This window comes from Megalops cyprinoides, chromosome 1 (assembly GCF_013368585.1).
Source record: "Megalops cyprinoides isolate fMegCyp1 chromosome 1, fMegCyp1.pri, whole genome shotgun sequence".
Taxonomy (NCBI): Eukaryota; Metazoa; Chordata; class Actinopteri; order Elopiformes; family Megalopidae; genus Megalops; species Megalops cyprinoides.
This window is the reverse complement of record NC_050583.1, coordinates 10,083,821-10,108,287: the sequence shown is the minus strand read 5'-3', so window position 1 is coordinate 10,108,287 and position 24,467 is coordinate 10,083,821. Positions and strand designations below refer to the sequence as shown.

Genomic DNA, 24,467 nt, shown 5'->3' with positions numbered 1-24,467 from the left:
GTAATGATACTGTTGCTCATTCAACTTGAATGGATACATTTATGTTATATTATGCCGCAAGTCAATAAGATAAGAGCGCCTGTTAATTTCATGTAATGTAATGTAATAAAGGCTAAATGAATGTATTATTCATTTTTTACAGTGTAGTTCCAGAATGTTTTAATTAACTTCAGGTTCAGTATAGGCTATCTGTTTGTCTAGAACCTTCGTCTTATCAGAGAAAGTAACCGGACTTTAATCGGTAGTGTGGCCTGATATTTTTGATCGAAAGTTAAATACAGTAATCAATTGCAGGTGAAGAGGGTTGCGTGCGAAGAATGTATATCGTGTAGAAGAGAAAATTACCTTTCATGAGCAACATATCCAATTGTATTCTTTTCAACATATATATTCAACATATATTTCAAATAAATATGATACATTCTTACGTGTATCTGACAAATCTTACGTATAAGGTTAAGGTAGTAGCAGGTGGCAGGAACAATTTGTATGCCCTTCAATGAAGACGGAAAAGTCACCTGAAAAAATGGCGTTTGTGCAAAGAGGTATAGTAAACGTTAAGAACCTGGCTTAATCTACATCAGAGCATTTAGCCATAGCATTACATAAAAAGAGAAAAATTGCATCCCCTGGGCACTTTTTTTTCTGGCTAATTTTTAGTTTCTAGTAATTATAACGATGTAAAGTCATGACAAAGGTTTTGTCGTGGTATTTTGAGGTACCACTTTGGCTTGTATAATGACGAAGCCCTTATATGGAACTAAAGAGTTGTACTTTAAGTGGAGTGGAATAGCCTATTAAAAATATTCAAAATATTCGAAATATTCAGAAGGAGCATATTAACAGCATCTTCAGCGGCAACATTTTTATTATTATTATAATAATAATTATTATTATTGCTATCATTATCATTATTTTTTATTGCCGTAATATAATTAATTATTAGGCCTACCATCATAATGATAAGACGGACTAATATTAAGAAGAAGACGAATGCTCTTGGACATGCTTTGTCAAGCACAAACAAAACAGGTTTGTTTAAAAGGTCGTATAACTTTTCGAATACATTTTCTTATATTGCTACAAATGTGTGCTGATAAAAATAATCTTACATTAATGATCAGGATACTGAATAGCTGTTTGTTACAATGGTTATTAATGACAAAAAATATCATTAATTAGGCTACTATAACAACGACAATAATAATAACAACAGTCCAAATAAATGTCGTTTAATCTCGATTAACGGCCAAATTTGAAAACATGCCACGAAAAAAACTCAATCACTTCACTTCCTGAAATTATAAACGCATTCACTTCACTTCCTGAAATTATTCGCCGATATCAGATGAGGTTAACGGTTTGCAGTTTCATCAGTTACACACACCATTCGAAGAGTTAAATAAGCTCTATACGTCTGCATGCTTTGCCCGAACAATTAAGAACACAGAGCGGTTTGTACTTAATTAAATTCATTTGGCGGACACTCTTGTCAAGCAAAAACAAAGGAGGGAGAAAAATACATATCAACAGTAAACGCAAACAGAGGCCTTACAATATGGTCAAACTTTAAAAAACTTTACATTTCATCTGTTAACAAAATGCGACTAATGTGTGTGGCGATATCTATTCAAACTCAGCACGTATACAACGAAAATATTTGAATCGAATTTCGCTTAAATATGACAGTTTATAATACACGTTTTACCGTTAAGATAACCTATACAGACAGTATGGTCATGAATAAAAGTTTTTTTTTCCCCACAAGAAAATAATAATTAGTCTACTATTATAGTTGGCAGTAGCAGTAGCACTAGTAGTGGTTGGTTTTAGTTCTGCTTTGCGTATTAGCAGTAAACGTATAAGTGCGTAGTATCGCTTGTGGTAGTAGTCGTAGTATGATAAGAAAGTGTATGATGTGATTGTATAAAATGATAAATGTGTCAAGCCGCTCTGCCAGCGGCAGGCATAAATAATATATAGGCATAAAACATTGAACCGGAATGCTTCCCCCGGGATGCCCTCGCTGTGTGTTTGTACGCGCTAAATCATGCTTGAAAAACCGAGTGGAAGAAATTCACACTGGGTGGACATTCTTGACAGGTTTCCCACCAAAAGAAAGATTTGTAACACTTCGGAATCTCCCAATCTGGTAAATAAAGGGAATCTTGTTTAATGGTTGCTTATCCAATAGGAGCGTTTAATCACTTCGGCGGAACAACGGTCCCACGCCAGACCCCTCCTCTCCCCTCTTTTGATTGGTCGATTTCTATCAACAAATGGCTAATTATTATACCACGCTGCTGCGATAGGCCGGCACTGCTGCCTGTCATAAGTGACTGGCTCCGTAAGGACCTAGTATTCTGCAAGACGCTCGGCGAGCGCAGTAGCTCGTAGGATGGGCGACAGGATGCGCTGAGAGGACGAGCGTGAAGGCAGGGGTCTGGAGCGGCACTGAGGCGCACAGTTGTATATAACGATTTCAGTTCCATCTCCGTAGTTATGTCGGTAATCTGCCGCAACGCGTCCTGAATTCGCACCCAAGAAAATGTTGTCCGTTTTAGTTTAGTTTTCATTGTTTTTTTTTTAATTTTTTTTTCCCCCATTTATTTTCTCTGTCACCAAAGGGCATATCTGCTCCGCGAGGATTTTCGAAGTGCTACATGGAATGAATAACTTTGCCAGTATGACTCGTTGGATTATGGTTTTTAACCGCAAGGCTTATGGAATATAGCCTGATTTGTCACAACCTATATGCTTTCTCATTCAGCCCCGTGAAAAAGAAACTCTTACTTATCTGCATCATGTTTCTTTTGTGGGTATACATGTTATACTCTTGCGTGGGCTACTGTACCACAATGCCAAGTTTGGTTGTGGACAATTATCGGGGAAAAGAGACAGAGTCTGCCGGTAAAAGGACAGAGAGCGGCAGGGCGGACCTGATGTCCAGGCTACTACCCAGACCCCAGAGCTGGGTGGATTTAGAATCCGATTACGACGAATCTTCCGTCAGGACGGCTTCCAGAGACTTGCTAAATAACGAGATCGAGGTGGACAGAGCCGACGACTGGGACGAAATTAGGGGGGAGCAGCGATCCCCCGAGCCAAGTGCCATGTCAAGTTTCTCCAATGGGTCGGGCAGCAAGAAGCTGCCCCAGGCGATCATCATCGGGGTGAAGAAGGGGGGTACGCGCGCGCTGCTCGAGTTTCTCCGCGTGCATCCCGACATCAGGGCCGTGGGAGCCGAGCCGCACTTCTTCGACAGGAACTACGACAACGGACTGGACTGGTACAGGTGAGTAATGCTGGCAGAAATATCAAGCACGGGATAAATGACCGAAAACTTAAAATTAAAGGTAAACGTGACTGTTTAAGCAAATATGAGAACTGTTGGTGAACTGCGGTGATACTCGGCTTCCAAGCGGTTTTCGGATCGAAACAAAACGTTTCTTTTTCGACTGTTCTCCGCTTATCTCCAAAAATGCAGTCTCTTTCGTTTTTCAGTTTAAAAAAATACTTTTTATCTTTTTGTGCAATGTCCACATGTCATAGATGTTTCTACACTGATGTTTATATAAAGCGTGGTCTGCTAAATTTGCGGATCCCTTGATTATGAAAATCAAATAGTTTCAGACTTCATTCGTCCAAATAATAACAATAATGACAATAATAAAACATAATGTTGGCGCAGACGAATAGCTTATTACGACACATACTTTAAAGTAGTTTGTCTGTTTGTGGATTCTACTTTTGGACATAACGAACACTAAGGAGGGAACCCAGATAATTCCGTCATTAAATACTAAAAAAATCATTTGAACATTTGAATTCGCTGCTAAATGGAAATGATTGTGGGGTCGATCTGGTGTGGGGACGAAACATCATATACACGAGGTATATCGAATCTGACTTTGTATTTTTTTTTTTTTTTGTCAAATATTGAGAACGCTCTTTTGAGACGGACTGATATCAAAGGTCCCTGGAGTCACTCCCTGGATATAAAGAGAGAAGTCTCCTGGTGGCTCTGAATATTTAGTTGTTTGATTGTAAAGGCCTATATACGTGTGTTTGTTTTAGCGTGTTTGGTTATTTCTTCGTGCTTCCCATTTCAAACGCAGATAACGATGGTTTTAATATTAGTCTACTTACACAGCTAGTCAAGTTACTTACTCGAACTACAAATAATAATAATCGTAGCCCATCTGTTGTTCGCTCAGGGGTTTTGACTTCACGAATATTTCACACTGAAAATGACTTTCTTTAACGGTTGACACCGGTGTTCCCGAGAGAGCGGAGCATCGAATAATAAGACAGCGCCTGTATTTTTATCAGACGACCTGCCTCGGGCATTTTCAGCGTAGTTGCACGAATGCTAAATAATTCTCTCCGCATTGCTAATGTCATGTACTTTATGGAGGAGAGGGAATCCGATATTTCATCGGTCATTGCCATTATAGTATGTGAAATGCTCTCGAATGAGAGACTCCAGCACCACATTTTTTTCCTTGGCGTTGAGCAGTGGTCTCTGTTGGGCACAGGAGAACATTGCAGGCAGATATTCGATATACTTTTAATTTCGTTTCGTGTTTTAATTGCTTCTTATAATTCTCCCCTTTGACTTCAGAACTATACTTTTAACAGCAAGTAACATAACGGTCATATATTTGTATTGTTTATCTAAATGTTTTCTCAAAGTTAGGACGTGTATGCCGTGTTAATTTTTGAGGAGAAAAGTGGTGTCCGTGTTCAAAAATATCTAGAAAACACTACAGAAATAATACGATACTGGAATTAAAAATGAAATTATTAAACTCCGATAAAACTAATAATAGTAAACCTGATTTACTCATTTGCAACACATGGTAAATACTGGAAGAACAGTCAAATAGCCTACTTAATATTACGTAAATAAAAAAGTAAATGAAAAATGTTTTAAAATTGCAAAATAGAGACTATGTTTATGTTGATGTCTGAACATAAGTTTATTTGCATGTAATTACAGTTTATATTTTTGTGACAGATTTTGTGCGTTATTTTGAAAATGGGTGAAATATGGGCAACTAACCTCTTGAATTTCAAAAACATTCGTGTCTGTGTTAACTGAAATAAATGGGATAGTAAATAAATTCAAATAGTGCTGCAATCTACAAGACAATGGCATTTGAGCGCTTTGGAATACACTTAAGAAAAACCTTTCAAAGCATTGTTTCATAAAGTAAGGCTAACTCGCCTTTGTAGTTGAAATTTGCATTTCAATACATACAAATAAACGTCGACGTGCTAATAGAATAATTAAACTTAATGAACCGCATATTTACGATTTAACTACAAAAATCACAATTATTCAATTACAAAAATTAAAAAGAAAACACCACAATGTGCTCACGCTAATGGTTTCAGATGTCGTTGTAACATATTTTCTTATTTTAGTAGACACATAAATAAATAAATAAATAAATAGAATTCAAGTGTTGGGTTTAGCGTATAGTGTTCTATAAAGGGAAAAGGCAACAGAGATTTGTTTTACTGTCTTTTTACAACAACATCCCCCATACAAACTAGCTCAGAATTTGCATAAATAAATAAATGCTACTAAACAATGCTTAAAAATGACGCAGGGGTTCTTACCGCTGTGAATATTATATTTACCCCTCTATATTAAATTGCAGCTATACCTGGTACGTTTGAATGACCCCGTTTAAATCAATTCAAGCGTTTGACGCTTGAGTGAAACTTCCTTCTGTTCACTGTTCCTTACATGTTGCTGTTCGTCGTGTTTCCGCTATACCCACATAAACTAGGTCCACGTGTGCCACCCGTTTTTTTATGTTTTAAGAGGGAAAACATTTATGAAATACAAATGCGTTTCATATACTGAATACGTCATAATAAGTAAAATATTGGAGTCCATGCTGTCGCGCACGCACAAGATTTAAAATCCAGTGGCTTTGCCGTGACGTTCTTTTCCACTTAACCCCAAAGACGTCTCACAAGAAAGAAGAGCCCCTCGCTCCCTTGTCTTCCGACTCGGAGCAGAACTAATAGTCACTCTGACAAGTTGATAAAAAATAAAAAAAACAACGCGGGACTGCAGGCCTCTGTGAATAAACGGATTTCGCCAGCCCGAAGAAAAAGTTCAGTCAATTAGGAATGCACTAAGTTTATTGGGGAAGGGGGGGGGGGGGTGACTGAATACACACATACACATTATGTGCATGTATTTAAGAAAACTTCTGTTAACTGAATTGATTCGTTCAGAAATCTTTTTTCGCAATTTGCTTCCGCACTTGACCGTACACAAGGCCGCTGCCCAACACACACGCTCCAAAATCCCGTTCACTAACACTTTTCCACCTCAGCCTGATTCTATATCTTTTGAATGGGATCTGTACTTTCGAAAGTTTGGTTTTATGGCAGCTGACTCGGTGTACAGAATGAAAGAGATCAGGCAGCGGAGCAAATGGGTAAAGCGGGCTGACATTTTGGTAGCAATAATCGGTGACGACATACATTTCCCGGAGAGAATCAGTGTGTTCGTTTGTGATCGGGGGTGCCGGGTTCTGTTTGAGATGAGGCAAAGCTCCTTTTAACCCGTGTTTGCTGTAAAAACAAGAGGCGGCGGGTGTCTTGCTGGCCGACTGCATGGTTTTAGTGACAAATGAAATAAACGCGCATGCATCTGCCACAGATTTTGGGGGTACGGTGTCCCGTATCAGGGGACAAGGGCTTTTACATGGCGTGCTTCAGGGTCTGCTTAGGCCTTCCTTTATCCTCTCAAATCCGAACTAAATCGCCTCTCACCCCCTTATCTTCAAAACGATAATGGAAACAATGCTAATTGCAACAAAGTGCGGCTTTGCAGCGCCGATCTGGAAAGTTAAGTGACCTTGAGTCAAAATCAACGGTAATTAAGATTGGGGGGCGACGTTCCCATAGGCGGAAATGCGCGCATTTTCCTTAAAGCCGTCACAAAAACGCTGACGGCACTTCTAACAGATGGGGATTTACCAGCAATCAGAGATAAGAGTATCTTTTACATGGCAGCCAGTTAAGGCTATTAACATATGCGCATTTACTGAGCGCCAAACGTGGCCTTAATTTCGCCTTAATCTGAGACAGGTTAAACGGCAAGTATTAACTCGTAAAATTAGCTATGTCTTATTAGCAGAATTGTACTTGGAAGTTCTTTTATCCTCCAGAAAGCGGAAGGACCCGAAGAATAAACCACTCCATAAAGTAAACCACTCCGGGAAGCGCGTGCACGACATGCTCGGAACGGGCCTGGAGGATTTCGCGCTGCCTGTGCGTGTGGCGAATGCAAGGATGTACTGTACTAGCAGCCGCTTGATCTTTGCTAACAGATGGCAGAAAGTGCATGTGTAGCAGACGTCATAGGTGATTTTTTTTTCACGGGGATGATATCGGGAGATGTCGGCATACTGTTGACGTTGCGCGGGACCCTGGCAACCGTTAGGTGCACTGTGGCATTCTCACCCGTTGCAACCTCAGTCTTAAACATATAAGTTCCGTTGAGTTGAGTCTGCATCGTCAATGTCTGTAACTGAGCAGTGAACCAGTATTTGTCAGATTAATAATGTTTTAATAACTGTAATGACTTGGTGGGTGTTCTATACTGTGGTGGGGTAGGGAAGCATACAGTAAAGGCCTGTGTGAGGGGAAGCCAGTTCACTCATCTCACTGAGCTGCTGTGGACTTTGTTTTGTATTTGTTTTATGAGTGACAACTTTATGTTTCTTGTGATTCCAGTTTCATGGTAACCTTTGAATCCCATTGGACATAAATCACGCTGACTGTCCTGAACTCTCTGAATTTGTCTAACCTGTGTCACCGAGTCGTAACACGCTTCCGCTGCCGGGTTTTCTTTTTAACGGTGTGCTCCGCTATCAGTTTGCAAAGGTAAAGAGAATAGCTGCACAATCAAAAACAAATTAATGAAAAAAAGAATTCAGACGACTTAGGCACCACTTTTTAAAAGCTCAATTAGACATTTTATCTTTTATCAAACCCATAATGTGCCCTTTTCATACATAGTTTTTTTTTTTCCTCCAAAATATCAAATCAAATTAAATGTAAAAAGCTGCGGCCTGAAATACATGCTTGTTTTTAATTGTGCCAAGTTTCAGAGAACGCATGTCATGTTTCAGTTCTGCGGAACTCTCAGAACTTCACAGATGTTTTGTGTTGGACGTGCCATGCTATACCGACACACTATATCCGGGCGGTGGTGTTTTGGCGAGCGGCACGCTGCACGACCCGGCCCAGATTGTTTTTTATCGCGTGTTGTGAAATTCGTTCTCGTGGTTTTTTTTTGGGTTTTTTTTTCGGCAAGAGAGCAAGGCCAGGGGACTAGAGAATCTCAGAATTGTCTTGAGCGGGAAACTCTACAGGCACGCATCGCTGTGGAAGCAGCTGGCTCTAGCCCCCCCCCCCTGTGGAAAGTTTTGATAAGTTCCTTTTTTTTTCTGGGTGGAGAAACAGAAGGCCAGCAGGACTTCTTCAGGAGAGAGGAAATCGTACCTCATCATTAATACCCCGGCTCTCCGAGTAGTGTCAGGCCCTGGGGACCCGGGAAGAATCCAGCGGTTGCAGCAATAGAGAGGGAGCGCAGCACAGACATGGAAGCGGTTCAAAATAGCGCTCAAAAAATGGAGGAGTTCACTCAATGGGGCAACCGGACCCGAGAACAAAGCCCGTTGCAGAATTTAAACCAAATATGGCCATCCATTGCAGAACCCAACCCGATAATGGCATTTTAAAAAAAAAGTAAATAAAAATATGCTACAGAGATTCTGGTTCTTGCGAAACCTATCTCTCGGTCGGGTCTTTTTGCACAACGTGGCGGCATTGATCGTCCCAAATATGAAGGGTTCCTTGCTCCTAGTTCATGGAACTGTGTGCGTCTGTCCTTGGAATCCAACCAACTAAATGTATGTAGTGGAGGAGAGGGAGTGTGTGTGTGTGTGTGTGTGTGAGAGAGAGAGAGAGAGAGAGAGAATAGTGCCACTGGTAACATATCCATCACAGGAGTCTGGTGTAATATGACAGTTTTTATTTGTGTCAAGACAAACAGCACATGACTCATCCCGGCGAGATGTTGTGAAGAGGCTTGTGTGTCAGGAGGAGCACGTTACCACAGTGACATCATGCACGAGCGGGCCCTGGGAGCAATCTTGACAGTCTGTGCGGCTTCCTGGCCGAGACGTTTAACGTTCCCGCAACGTCTCCGTAACATCGTTTCAGCGTCGCCGCCGTGACACCTTCTGCAACGTGACCAGCGTGGTGTGCTGGCTGGCTTCTTTTTGAAGACAATGGGGCAAGAAAAAAAAAAAAAGCAAACAAAATTTGAGCGTCACCCCATATAATGTGGACGGGGTTTGTCCCAGCTGCGTATGGTCTGTCTGGTATATCACAGTCACCACTGCAAAAAGCCACTAATGTAAAAAGCAAGTTGTTTTCTTAGTTCTCAGCAAGGACAATTTTAATTTGCAAATTGCAAGTTGTTGATTACGATGTGTAGTTACTGTATCAGCCCCTTCCTGCCTTCCTGGATGCGTTCAAACTTGGGAATGTATTGGTTATGAAATGCCTTTGATACTTAATTACTGTGCTGTGGTTTTTGCTTTTATGATCTTTGCTTTTGTCTCCCCCCTGTTTGATGTGCACAGCGTGGCACTGCTCTGTAGTTCTGGTATCCTTCATATTTATGATTGCAAAAACAGTTTTGTACACAGGAGAATGCACCCATATTTAGCTCTACCACATTGCCTGAAAACCTTCTATGTGTAAATGAAATACATTTCCCGGGTGTGGAAACGGAACTAAAAATTATTAAGGTCTCCATGAAATGTCTCTTCCTGTGGAATTGGTATCAGTGGTATCATTGGTACAGTGCTGTCAGGAGACTAATACATATTTTTTTTAATAAACCTTGTTACTTCGTTTATATTATGTGACATAATCCAAATATAGGTCTAATGTCTTGGGATAGTGGAAAATCCAACATTTGTAGGGGTCAGAGCTGGAGGTTGCTCAGAGAAAAAATGTAGATGCAAAAATCATATGCAGAGAGTCTCTGGCGGATTGTTACAGCAATGCTAAGTGGTGTGATCTTACTCAGCGTTTCTTTTTTCCTGAGATCATAATTAAGCAGTGCTATGTCCTGTGTGCATACCGTGATGCTGTTTGGGGAGTTCTCACTTTAATGACAAAGTGGCCTTAACTTTCCTTTGAAGTGTGTTAAACCTGAAGCCCAAAGTACACATTTAGACGGAGAGAGAGCTCTCAGAAATGTGAACTTAATCTGGCGCATTTGCCTACTATGGTGTGATCAAAGACACAGGCAGGCAGTGGAGGAAAGTGTGGCTAGCCGGTTAGCGTGGCGCTGTTCCTGAGTTGGGTGGGCCTGTGTGTGTGTGTGCGTGTGTGTGTGTGTGTGTGTGTGTGTGTGTGTGTGTGTGTGTGTGTCTGTGCCTGCGCTCGGCATGCTTCCTTGCCCGTCCGATGATTAAGTGACAAATCAAAGTGCCTTGGTGGCAGCGTCGGTTGGGCCCGCTCCCAGGGCGCAACAAAGGGGCAAGTGGAGCATTGTTCAAAGCGCTTCCGAGAAAATCCTGTTCCGCTATCGAGCTCGAGACGCTGCGGAAGTCTGTCACTTGAAAGTTCTTATCTCTCCCCCCCCCCCCATGTCAAGGACAGTTCTGGATGGGCGCTCCCTCTTTCTTTTTTTCCCGCTCTTCCCAGGAGAGTGGCGTCCGTTGTCGCGTAGGTGACCTGCACTCTTTTTTTTTTCCCCCTCCCTCCAACCCTCTTAAAGCGGGACGCCACCTCTTACAGAGCCTCTGACAAAAAGATATCGGCTTTCAGCAAACACACAAACAGCCGTGAATCTCTACAGATGTAGAGGCGGAGGCCGGGTGGCCTGCCCTTGCTTCAGAATGACCTATCAGGTTACACAGAGGGGATGCATATGATGTACCAAGGTAAATAACCTCAGGACGTGAGTCTTTCGCGGCATTAACAGCGTTAGGAATCAGGTGTTTTGATAGGTTACAGATGAAGGGAAGTGATGTCATGTTGGGGCGGCCAATCAGCTGTGCCAGAGTCAGTATTATGTATACTGAGATGCGGTAGACCCTCTGCTTTCGACTTTCACAGAGCAGCCTCAGATTGCGCTGAGAGAGATATACGCTGCTTGAGTGTTGATGTGGATTACTGGTTGAGGGGTTAACTGACGTGGGGTCGGCGTAACCGGATGAGACGTGGGCTTCATGCTGGATCTCGTGCCATGGGGGCTGAAACGGGATCTGTAATGGAGAGGGTGGCGCAGTTGTGGGGCAGCATGCGTGCCAACTCGTTCATTTAATCAGTGGTTAAGATCTGAGATTGCAAGGCTGTGATCACTTCTTGCTTCTTTTTATTACCCCCTGGTGCAGGGGTAAAGCACCTGCCCCCCCGCCCCACCCATCAGTCAAACTGCTGGATGACGTCTCCTGTCAAAACCCAGCAATGTTGCTCTTAACGATCTGTTTCCTGTGGCCAAAAAAACCCACTGTGCGTCCCCAAATTAACAGATTATTTTCTTTGCGGTCAGTCTTTTCTGGGTCTCCTACCGCCCACCCTCCTCCCCACAATAGCCCTGAGCCCCCGCCCCCCCCCCCCAAAACCCCCTCCATCTGATCCCTGAGATCCTTTCATCAACCAACCTTTATTTAAACTCTAGCCGTGTGTCTTCCCCGCTGGCGAGCAGAATAGTGTCACATGTCACTCCCGCCCTCTGTCCAATCACATGGCGGGGATCCTGTCGGGCCTCGGTGCCACTGAGCGGCCTGTCCCGGCAGGTCGCCTGCCCCCAGTGAAGGAGAAAGGTTCCGTGTTCCTGCTCCCTAAGCTGGCATTGCCTGACAGAGGAGAAGGAATGGGGAGGGGGGGGTGGGGGGGTCGGGGGGTGTGGAAGAGGGCCGCTTTCATCCCAAATTACCACCGGCTAATTGTAAAAGGGGCGGCTGGGGGAGAGGGGAGTGGCCGAGCCACCGCGGTGGCCTGGCCCCCACGGGCAGCCATTGAGTGCTGCCCACAGCAGTTGGGAAAACATGGCCGAGCCAGGCAGGAACCTCCCGCTGGAGTGGCGGACAAAGGCGATTGAGCTCGACAGGAACTCCGTGTCAAACACTCATGTTTTCCCCAAAAAGCCTTTTGGCACACGAACACACCAGACAAAAAAAAAAAGAGAAAAAAAACTTGGGACAATTGTTCACTCTCATTCAATATGGCCCACCAAAAGAGACACTTGTGTCTGTTGAGGAAATTTTTTTTTTCTTCTTCTTCTTCTTCCCTCTGCTTCTTCCCTTTTGAGAGAAATCATGTATTTATTCCCCCCATGGCTGAAGTCAACTCAAGACAAGGGAGGGTACAGAGGACATAGTGATTACCCCCCCCCCCCCCCCCACCTCACCCCCAATTCCACCCCCCCCCCTCCCCACCCTCACAGTCCTGTAGACAGACCCACCCCCTGTGCTTGCAGTGAATTGGACTCTTTTAATGAGGTGATAATTTGGATGTTGGAACACATGTCAGAACAGAACCAGGCCTCCTCCCTCCCCAGTTAATGGTCATTCATTGCTGCTAAATAAACACGCTTTGGCGTATTAAAAAGGCCCAGGGGCTGTGGAAAAAAAACCCCAGGCTGCCCCATATATGGATTGTTAATCACTGGCCCCGTTCTTTATTCATACCTACCAGTGTTATTGGTGAATGCATTTCGGGGATTTATTGAAATCTCACCTTAAGAGCGATGAGGAGAGGAGGGCGGTAGGGAAAAGAGGGGGGGGGGGGTGGCAAAAACTTTGTCAGGCCTATTGCAGTGTAGAGTAAAAAAAACAGTAACTTACAAGGCACTTACAGAGGGAATACATTCAGCACTCTGGAGGGGGGGGTTCTTAGGCCCCCTGAGGTGTACATTAACCCCGACAATAAAGAGCAGACAATTAAGTGAGAAGAGTGTTGTCTGTGTGTACTTTGTATGCAAATGTACTCAGAGGGGTGAAAGTGCTTTAGATGAGCACAGCATGAACTGTTCAACTGAGCTCCCAGGCTACTGGACCAGGGGCTGATTCAGACCCAGAACGCCTGATGTAGTTTTTTTTTCCTGTCTTTCTTGTGTGTGTGTGTGTGTGAGTGTGTGTGTTTTAAAGGAACAAAAGCAGTGAGAGTTAGAGGTGCCATTTCCCGTTCGCAGTTTCAGACAAGTTCATTGCTTTTTCATTTTCCCTTTACACAGCCTCCATTACATTGTGCGAAGAAAAAAAAAAACAGAACTCCACAGCCAGGGCTTTTCTTAAACTTTGAGCTAAAAAGAATTGCCACAATGCATTTTGCAATAAACTTACAGGGCATTTTTTGATGGGGGGGAAAGAGGAACTTTCTTTGCTATGACTAGGGGAATTTTCTTGACAGGACGTGAGACTAAGTAATGAACGCTGCAAAAAATGGACAAGAAGGAAAAACAAAACAGCTCGTGGAGTACTATTTATTTCTTCATTGAAATTCTTAAAAAAAATACACATTGGATGGTTTTAGCTGACGGAGCGTTTTGCAAATGTCTTTTTGAAATCCGGCTTTTCCTCCCTGAAAGGTTTGTCCTTCTGGCAGGGTCCGAGCGTGTCCGATTTCGTTCGAGAAAAAAACGGGAGGCCCCTGACTGACAACACGGAAAACAGCGAACGGTTGTCATCGCGTTCTCAAAGGTTAGGCTTTGAAGCCACTGAAACCGTACCCCACCTCTGACATTCTGACATGTGTGCGCCCCTGTGATCGCTCCTCGGCAGAAACGGTTAACGGCAGAGCTCGTCCGTACTTAAGGGTAATTATCTTGTCTGCGGATGCGTTGGGAGTATCCAGGCCGTCATCCAAAAAAGCTTCGGGATCGCCTTCGGGATTTTGGCATAACATCGGTGTCACTCCGCTCCTCTTTAAACGAGCAGTTTAATTGTCACTACTGTTATCGCCACGCAGTTTTGCTAATTACAGTGTGCGAGAGAGAGAGTGAGAGAAGGAGAGACAGCCTGTCTTTAGGAATTTGTGAGCGGTGAGGCCAGGCTGTGCCGACGCCTCGAGGAATGGAGGTCTCAGTGTTTCTGAGGAGCGCGGCTTCCTCCGGGGAGTCTGACGCTGAGGAAATTCCCCCCTCTTAGGCTCTCACCTGCCTTTCCTTTTTGGAAATTCTTCATTTGGTTTAGGATTACAGCCAAGCCAAACAGGATGTAGATCATCTGTGTGTATGTGTGCCTCTGTGTGTGTGTGTGTGTGTGTGTGTCTGTCTGTCTGGTTAAACAAGGGTTTAGGATGAATCCCTGTGCCGTTTCGCAGTCGACCCCCCTCTCATTGCTTAGTGTAGTTAAATCGAGAGGTTTGAACACGAAGCCCTGCTTTTCCATCTGCAGCTTTTAAGGGATTTTTTTCCTGCTAAGTCATGCTCCCTGTGACTGCTCACCTGCATAAGTTCCGTGGACTGGCTCGGTGGCAGAATCCTCCACATTCAGCGTCACCCACTCCACCTCAGGCGGTGGTGGCCAGGCATACAGAGTGCTTACCGATCTCCTCTCGCCTGGCTGGAGACGCCTTTGGCCCGCACTCAATTGCCATGGCGACTACGCTGGCCAGTTGGTACAGCACAGGGGTGCTGCTGGGGCAATGGTGGAATGCGTACTGCTCACCAGTGGTCCAGAACCACCTCTACCAACCAATCAGGTTCCAGCGTGTAATCCCTGGGCAGCACCGTGCCAGTTCAGCGAGTGACACGAGCCTGCCTTCGCAGTCAAACCGGGCCCGCACATTCTGTGTACCTGAGGGTCCTAGTGCCACAGTTACAGGCTTTACTGTGGGATGCTGGGAAGGAAAGGGAAACGAAGGAGAAGGCTAGTGGAGAACGCAGGGGAAGTGCTGTGGCGTGTAAGTAAAAACTGGGAGAAAAAGAGACAGAGAGGGGCAGAGCCAGAGAGGGGAGGAGAACCCAGAGGGGCAAAGCAACGGGTTAGTAAAAAAAGAAAACTTTGCCACTGTCCAGTCTGGCCACCTGGTTTCAAATGGCGCTGATCGCTGGCCCCGCGTTTCCTGCATCACACCTGTGACTTTTTGCTAGGCCCTCTTGCTTAGTCACGCTGTTCCACCTGGTGAAAGCGGAAGAGGTTCAGAAGCCCCACAGGTAGACAGGACATGAAGCGTACGCACCTGAAAACAGGCGGATACATCCGCCTCGGAGCGATACCTCTCCCCTACGCCGTTTTCACTTTCACTGCATGGCCGGGCCCCGTACCGCATAACGTTATTAAGACTCAGTAATTCTCCTCAGCCGCCGTGGCCACAGGCCTGTAACTGAACGTGCTGGCTGGAACAGGAAAGAGAGGAAATGCATTGCTTTTATTTATTTATTTTTTTTTTTAGGTGTTGAATGGCAACCCAACCCAAAGTAGACTTTTAGCGAATAGCGAATTTGGCTTATTGAATTGACCCAGGGTGATTTATTTATGTCACGGCCTGGAGATGTTACATACACAAAGGAGCCACTGTGGTCGGGAGAGCGTTGTTCTTTTTTTTAAATACATGCCGTAACTTTGGTTAAGCGTCTGGGGGTAGAAATATAAGGCGCTGGGGAAGGCGGCTCTGTGTTGGTGACCGTTTGACACTTTTTCGTGACACAGTCACTCACATTGTGCACGAGAGGCTGTGTTTTGTGCCTCCCAGTGTCTGATGTTCTCTCCAAACCGGGCCCGCCTCCAGCCTAAACCCAGCCTGCTGGTTCCCACAAAGCCCCGCAAACTGGTTGTAAAAGTTGCAAAGATAAAAATGCACTTTGCTGACTTTTTTTTTTTTTACTTTTTGTTTGTTTCTCTCAACTTTTTTCCTCTCTCTCTCTCTCTCTCTCTCTCTCTCTCTTTCAACAACTCTCTCTTCCCCATGGGCCATTTAGGTTAACTATTTGTTTACTCTACGTGTCCATTTTTTCCATAATCCCCTGGCACTCAGCCAAGGAGGCGGTAAAAGGAGGTAAGGCAGAAAGGGCTGAATGAAGACCAACATACAGGAGGCGGCCTGCTAGGTTTCAGGGTTTTGTAGGCGGTGCTCTCATCCCAGAGCATCTTTTTCTGTTGCCCAGTTTGCCAGCTCCCACACACTCAGGAACTGGTTGCCACAGCTGTCACTTACTGGAACACTTCAGGTGGGGTTTCTTGCTTTCAAGGTAGAACAGAAATGCCTGACACACAGGATTTTTTCAGTCTTTAATTTAACACCCTGACTGCTACTCCACAGCTCCAGAGAAATTGTACCCTGATCTGTTTGAAGGTAGAATGTTGCAGTGATCATGGTACTTTAAGTGGATGGGAGAGTGTGATACTGATCAATGAGAGGGGTGTAAGGGCTTCTGGGAAAATGAGATGTGTGCTAGGATTCATGAGACAGATAGTTTGGGGACAGAAAGAAAGTGGCATTGGTGACACAGCTGGATTGGATATCGGTTACACACACACATATATACACACACACACACACACACACACACATGTGATCGGGATGACCATGTGCCTTGCTCTCAATTCAGCCACACCATCATTCTCTGTGGCAAGTTAAGAGTTAAGACCTGGGTCTCATCACACACTAAATAAGTTGCTTCACAGAGGTCCGAGCGGCCACATACCACCACTCTCCATCCTCTCCTCACGGGCACCTTAAAGCAGACTATAGCCCAGTCTGGCCGCCCGCTCTGGGGTTCCTTTTCCCCTGACAACCGAATCCACCTGGTGCTTCCGTCCTGAGCCATAAAGCATCCATCTGTTGTTTTAATTGCAGGCCACACCCCGCCGCAGCTCTCTAGTTAAATATAATGTCAGGCTCCCAGGCTTAGCCGGGTGGGTATGGAAAGTCTGCCTTCTGTGTCTCTGCAGGGAGCTGAAAACATGCATTTTCCTGGCCAGGATGGGCCTGCTCTTTGTGTCTGCTCGGTGATAAGCACCAACAGTCTCTGTTGGCCTTACCGTTAATTCCGCTGCTCCTTAAAAGACAGAGCTAACTGTACACCACTCCGCATTGCAGTTGAGATAATTAAGTCTGGGTGGAAGTTCACCTATAATTTCATATTTTACAGACTTCATTCGGATATCCTGCGTAATCTGAAATGGATACTGGCTACGGAAAGGAAAAAAAAAACTAAAACAATGTAACCTGTGCAGCCATAATAAAAGACAACAACAATACCGTTGCTAAGTAACTGAAGGGAAAGTAACGATTTAATGTACCTCCGATATATAATTGAGCAGACAGCGTGGCCGGAATGTGCTTACTCGTTTGAAAGGGCCTGGAATGAGTGCCGCACAATTAAGCGATAAAGAATGCTCGGAACGCTCCCTTTAGTTTTTCAATCACGGAGTTAATTACTCGTCAGCTCGTCCGGGGGCGAGGCGGGTCCCCACTTAATGAGGGCCAGGCGGGGAGTTGGCGCGGGGGGGGGGGGGGGGGGGGGGGGGGGGAGTTGCGAGTAGGCCATGAGATGCGTATCTTGTTGTTAAGAGAAGAATGACGTGCCTGTTTTAACAAGCAGTGCCATCCACCGCCGTTTAAGCGGTGGGCACTATCGGAGTTCTGGGCGAGAGGTTAAAGAAGAGAGGCGGCCATTCAGGGTCCTCCCTTTGCTGCTCCTCGAAAAGAAGGATCCTCCTCCTCCTCAGAGCTCCGCGACCCGTCTGGAGGGGCTGCTGTTGATCGACAGACGGATGATCAGCAACGACTGGAGGCGTGCGCGATGGCTTTTTTTGTTAAAAGCGATTGAAGTTTGAGAAAGCTTCCGACTCAAAGCAAAACCCGAAGCTGCAGCGGTTGCCGTCATCGGTGTGTTGGGAGTTGGATTCCCTCTAGGTTCTTCTCAGAATGTTCCTGTGGTAAGAGTCAGGCTTTGGGCTTTTTGCTGTCAATCATCTCGCAATTTTCCTTTGTTTTGACTCCAGCCCTCGATTCTATTACGGCTTAATATTTATCCTGGCCTTGTCCTATTAACCTGTTATGATTTCAACGAGGGCTCCGCGCTTAAGCAAAACTTCCAGTGGACAGTTCCGCCACTGTCTCTTCTGCACGACATGAGAGGTTACCCGTGGTTACCTGTGCTTCAGGTATGGACAGGTGCACCCATGTAGGAATCACTACTTAACAGCCATGCAGATGGCTTTGTAAGTGAATTAAGAGGAAGATTCTCTCTTAAAGTCTGTAAAGCAGGAAAAGAAGTAAAAATAACCACCCTCTCCCCCCGCATTAGGCGTCATATCTACGAAAACATCACAGCGGTATCGTGCCTGAGCCTTTTAAAACCGCCTTTAAGTAGATTAATATATTTCTGTTTGGATTCTCTGCTCAGCAAAACAGTTTTCCCGTCAACAATTCAGATGAGTGAGGGAAGGAACAATGGAGGAGATATGAAAGGCTTCCCTGGCCCGCTCCCTGCGGCAGATCAGAACACCCCTCTCCAAATCCAGATCCACGAGTCGCTCCGCTTCCCCCTTTGAAGTCGGGCGTGTAAGAGGTAGCCTGTTTCGTGTCTTATCTGTGTGTTTTGGCATCTCTTTCAACTCGGAAAAGCCTTCTATGCCGGGCTGCCCGAGAGAGAGAGCCAGACAGACAGACACAATGATAGAGGGAGAGGGAGAGAGAGAGAGAGAGAAAGAGGTAGAGAACGGAAAACACGTTTGTTGTTCATCATTTTTTTTAAAAACTACGTTTCATTGAAATGACTGAGGGGAATGGCTGGGATTATGTTTGAGAATGTATGAACAGTGTATATGTATGCTTGTATACTGTGCGCTGTGATGTATAGGGGCAGTAGTCCTGGACTCACATCACTCACATACACACACAAACACACACATGTTGAACTCCTTCCATCACTGGGGGGGATACGCTGGGGATCTTGGGGGTCCACGGCGTGCCCTGTCCTTTCGAGGGGACCCTCCATCGTACCGAGGGTGACATGGTCGCCGCTCAATGGGGGGCCCATCCCCAGGGCCCCACCCACCACAGGGCCATTCTTTTTTTTGAAAAAAAAAAAAAAAGAATAAAACAAGGGCTGGGTGTCAAAGGATGGGCTGTTTGCTGACGGGACCTTTTAAAAGAGCCACCTCATAAATCATAGGGGCATAATAGACATTGTTCCGCAGAGAATCCGACCCTCTACCCCCCTCCACACCACCCCACCCATCAAAGCTCTCACTCTACCACGAGGTCTCTTTTCTCTCTCTCCCTCTCACTCCCCCTCTCTTCACAGTCTTTCTTCTGCCCTTATAACTCTAGTGCTCTCGAGCGCTCGGGACACAATGGCTGAAGTGCGGGGTGGCGGCCCGCCCGAGTGCTCGCTCGCTGTCGAGGGTCGACTTGTGTCACTTCCCTCTCTTCTGTTTTACTGCCCCTCCTGTCAGTCACGCCCCCCCCCATCTCCCTCCCATCCCCTACCCCTCTGACAGGAAACACGCTCTGATATCTGAGCTCGAATCGGTTTAATCTTTCTCACCGTGGATGTTACGCGTCACGCTGACCGGTGGGTCTCCCTCACCCCGCGCGGTGTTCCAGACCGAGGGAGATCCGCTTATTTCGCGAAGCGATTGACTTTTCCCCCGCGCTGTTTGTATGTTAAGCAGAACAAATTACAAAAGCCGGCCGTGTTTCCCCCTGGAGTCTTGCCTGCTGCACCCAGTGTGTGATGTTGCTCTCTCCATGCGGCTGAATGAATAATTAATTGCTCTGTCTCCATGCGGGCTTGTTTGGTTCCAGGGAGCGTGTGGAAAGTTTGCCTTTCAACATTTTTTTCCCCTTCAGGTGTGAAAAAAAAAAAAAAACGACACAATAAACCATTATTGGTTTATTACTGTGTTTACGCAGACAGAGGATAGTGTGGGAGGTATTTTTCTTTACCCCTCACACGGACTCCTGTTTGAGTGTGTGTGTATGTGAGCATGTGTGCGTGTGTGTGTGTGTGTGTGTGTGTGTGTTCATACTTGCACGCATACATCTACACTATGTGCGTGTGGGTATGCATGCATATGTGTATATCTTCGTGCACTCGTGCACGAGTACAAAGGTGTGCGTGTGTGCGTATGTGTGTTCGAGTGTGTGTGTCTGCATCATTGTGTGTGTGTTTGTACTTGCATGTGTTTCTGTACAGTATGTGCACATCGGTATGTGTGCATGTGTGTGTATCTGTATACCTGTGTGTACACATGCATTAATGCATAGGGGTGTGTGTGTGTGTGTGTGTGTGTGTGTAAAATAGCAGTTGAGCCCAGGGAGAAATCCGTGGTGTAGTTGCGTAAGCCAACGCAACCTGTTCTGTTTTTATTCTGTTTTTATTTGCACCAGGCCATTAATGAGGTTGTGACTGGCGAGCCCCCTCCGGCAGTCACGGGAGCGCCCCCGCAACCCCCCCCCCCCCCCCCCCCCACCCTTCCCCCCCCCCCCCCCACCCCCCCCCCCCCCCCCCCCCCCCCCCACCCCCCTCCCCCCCCCCCCCCCCCCCCCCCCCCCCCCCCCCCCCCCCCCCCCCCCCCCCCCCCCCCTCCCCCCCCCCCCCCCCATGTCTCCGAGCCCCCTTTGAAGCAGCGGCAGTCGGAGAGATATTATCATAATTACATCACTGGCTCCGTCTTGAAAGAAGCAGCGAAACCGCAGATATCTGCCGATGAGTTTCCATTAAACATATCATTAACTCCCTCACGGCCCTTTGGGCATATCTGTCACTTCTTTTTCTTTTCTTCTTTTTTTTTTTTTCAAAACTTTCATTGTAAAAAAAGTTTTTTTTCCCACCCCAGTAGGCCTGGGTGGTGCTGGGAAATATAGATCTCAAGATGTTTGTAGAGGTTTGCCAGCGAGCGAGGTTTTAGGGAGATGTCAAGCAGGTGTACCCGAATCTAGAAAGGGGAGGCTGGGCTGGCCAGTGTTCCTCTGTGGACAGGCCACTCTCATGTGCTCTCCCAGACCTCCAGCACGTGGTCGCTGAGTGGCGGTGTGTAAACTCTGAAACCAGGCTGAGGCCGAGTTCGGAGAGAGATGCCTCTACAGCCGGGGCTGTAACTCTGCCCTGTAGTGACAGCAGGGCCTGACACACGCTGGGGGCAGAGGAGTTATCTGTTTACACAGCCTGATCTCTCTCTCTCTCTCTCTCTCTCTCTCTCTCTGTTTGCCTTGACAAAGCTTGCGGCACACGCTCACTGTGTACAGATTAGCGAGCTGGGCCACAGACCCTGGACTAGGGGCGCCGGGGGGGGGGGGGTTGGGGGGCAATGGGAGGGAGCGATTGCCCAGGCTCGGCCTGGGCCGCCCGGATTAGGGAGATGAAGCCACCTGTCACATGTGACCTGGAAGAGCACTGGAGACACCCTCGGCTCAGCATGCGTGAATGGGTCTTTGTAGGTGTGTGTGTGTGTGTTTGTTTGTGTGTGCCTGTGTGTATGAGTATGTGTGGAGGTCTGTGTGTGTGTGTGTGTGTGTGTGTGTGTATACTCATGTGCCTGTCCATATGAGCATCTGTTTGTGGACGTGTGTAGATCATATTATGTAATATCATACTTATGTAAATCACACTGGATAAGATGATATGCTAAATGACAATAATGTAATGTAATGTAAAGAAATTGCTTTCAAGCACCTCTTTATTACAGATATGCATGTGATATTTCCTTTTCCCCCTGGACTCCTTGAATGCTTCTGTGAATCTAGCTGCTGCTGCCGCTGCTGGGTGCGGGAGAGCCCGGCCTGGTTCTCTGAAGGCCCGGCCTGGCTCTCTGAAGGCCCGGCCTGGCTCTCTGAAGGCCTGGCTCTCTGCTCTCCTGACGGGGCAGGCCGCTGAGTCAGCCAGCCTCCTTTAAAAGGCAAATCAGCCCTTGCTTTGGGCCTAAGTGGTTAATGGCTGAAGTAGGCCAAGATGGATTTAGGCTAAGCCTGCCACTTTCTTGCATTAGGGACAGGAGTGCAGTGAGCTATGAGAGGCAGAGAGGTGCAGGGAAGTGGGGTGGGGGATGTGGGGTGGGGGATGTGTCACAGGGGGCGGGGGGTGGTGGGGGGGTGTGGAGGCCACGGTCTTAGCCTAGCTGTGTACTGTCTAATGCACCAGATCTGGGCATGGCAAGGACCTGAGTCTATAACAATCAAAGATCCTCTCTATTAGGCTTTTGGCCCTATTACTCATTTTCAATGCCAGAGGTGAGCCCCCCCCCCCTCTTCACTCTGAAGTGCTTTCAGATCCAGGAAAGGGATGAAACACACTTAATGAGTGCTAGTTAAAATAATAAGTATTATTGTGACATGATACCGTTGGATACTGTTAGAAATGCTTAATCATCTTGACAAAACCTTTGGGTGTTGTAATGCGTGTTAGAGTAACAGTGCGCTGTCGCTAACGCTGAAATGGGAGTGATGACAAACAACATTCCGTGCTTTGTCACTACTTTTTATTTAATTTAATACTGAAAAAGGTTATGCTGAATACAGGTTTTACAATATGCTGGTATGTATGTGAAGGGGTGTGTGTGTGTGTGTGTGTGTGTGTGTGTGTGTGTGTGTGTGTGCGCGCACGCGTGTGTGTGTGTGTGTGTATGCTCGCATTTCTGAGCTGGTGTATGTGTGTGCCCATGTGTGTGTTTGTGTATATGTTCTTTTGTGCTGTAATAATAGGTTTTGAACCCTATAATAAGGACCATGCCATTGATTGTGGTATGTAGGTCCCCATGTGGTTGATTGAATTACCCACTGCTTCCTGGCTGCTCCTTCATTCTGCCCCACTCCCTCTGTCTCCACAGGGACCTGATGCCCAAAACCCTGGAGGGTCAGATCACCATGGAGAAGACCCCCAGCTACTTCGTGACCAAGGAGGCGCCGGCCCGGATCTACGCCATGTCGCGGGACACCAAGCTGATCGTGGTGGTGCGGGACCCCGTCACCCGGGCCATCTCCGACTACACCCAGACGCTGTCCAAAAAGCCCGACATTCCCACCTTCGAGAGCCTGACCTTCAAAAACAGGACTACGGGTCTGATCGACACCTCCTGGAGCGCCGTGCAGATCGGCATCTACGCCAAGCACCTGGACAACTGGCTGCAGTTCTTCCCCATGCGGCAGATCCTGTTCGTGAGCGGGGAGCGGCTGATCAGCGACCCCGCCGGGGAGCTGGGCCGCGTGCAGGACTTCCTGGGGCTCAAGAGGATCATCACGGACAAGCACTTCTACTTCAACCAGACCAAGGGCTTCCCATGCCTCAAGAAGGCAGAAGGCAGCAGCAAGCCCCACTGCCTGGGCAAAACCAAAGGCCGCACCCACCCCAACATCGACCCGGAGGTGGTGCAGAGGCTGCGCGACTTCTACAGGCCCTTCAACATGAAGTTCTACCAGATGACGGGACATAACTTTGGTTGGGATTGAGAATAAATCAATAAATAAAGAGGAGGACACATTTTGTTTGAGCTGTTTTGTTTTTTTTTTTTTTCTGTAATTCTGGCAAAAAGACATGGAGATATTTGCTATATATATGTAAAATGTACAGAAATCTATTTTATAATAATTTATTTTTAATTTCTAAGCAATTAATTCACTAAGCTGCCTAACCATATTTGTACATAACAGCTGGCCCATGGTTTTTTTTTTTTTTTTTTAACATTCCACACCTTGTCTTTTTGTTGTTTTTTTTTTGTTCTCCCCTCACGGTCCTGTAGACTCGTTTGAGTTCATGGTGCTTCCTAAAGCAGGGATTCTGCAGTGGCTTAAGGCCAGGAAATCAGAAATGGGAGGAGTATGTTTTTTTTAATGAATAATAATAATAAAAAAGCACTGTGTTACGGGTATCAAGCGTTCACAGAGTAGTGAAAAATGAATTTCGAACTCGCGTGCGTTCTTTCCTTTTTTTTTTTTAACCCGCACAGCATTTCCTTTCTGCACAATGCTCTCACTCTCTTTCTCTTTCGTCTTCCACTTCGGTCTTTCTCTCACACATAGAGCGGTTGGGCTCAGTCCGAGCGGAGGGTTTCATTGTAACGGTGTTAGTCGTACTTCATACACGCATAGGTTTGGTTCAGTCCGGGTCAGTGGCTGCATTATAACGGTGGTAGTTGCATTTTATACACACACAGGGGTTCGGTTTGGTCCACACCAATGGTAGCGTTTATAACGGTGGTCGCTGTATTTTGTACATAAAGCGGTTTGGTACTGTCCAAGCCAAGGGTTGCACTACAACAGTGGTAGTTTGGTTCAGTTTTAGCAAAGGGTTGCTTCATAACGGTTGTGGCTCTCTTTTATACATACAGCAATTTGGTACTGTTCAGCCAAGGGTTTCACTATAACAACGGTAGCTGTATTTCATACACACAGCAGTTTGGTACAGTCAAGGCCAAGGTGTGCGTTAGAACGGTGGTAGCTGTGTTTTCTTGCAG

The 24,467-nt window shown here is 46.1% G+C and overlaps 1 protein-coding gene across 1 annotated transcript; it reads left to right on the top strand.

Annotated features, from left to right (window-relative positions):
* Window positions 1-2,377: 2,377 nt before the first annotated feature.
* Window positions 2,378-23,691, top strand: hs3st3b1b (heparan sulfate (glucosamine) 3-O-sulfotransferase 3B1b). The gene is made up of 2 exons (XM_036532696.1): window positions 2,378-3,295; window positions 22,845-23,691. Exons 1-2 carry the CDS (start codon window positions 2,724-2,726, stop codon window positions 23,461-23,463), a joined length of 1,191 nt encoding a protein of 396 aa, XP_036388589.1. The 5' UTR covers window positions 2,378-2,723; the 3' UTR covers window positions 23,464-23,691.
* The last annotated feature ends 776 nt before the right edge of the window (window positions 23,692-24,467 follow it).

Bases quoted from the DNA above. Each gene is read 5' to 3' on its own strand.
- hs3st3b1b (XM_036532696.1), top strand. From the start codon at position 2,724: ATGGAATATAGCCTGATTTGTCACAACCTATATGCTTTCTCATTCAGC. The intron at 3,296-22,844 runs GTGAGTAATGCT...CTGTCTCCACAG, and splicing joins AACGGACTGGACTGGTACAG to GGACCTGATGCCCAAAACCC.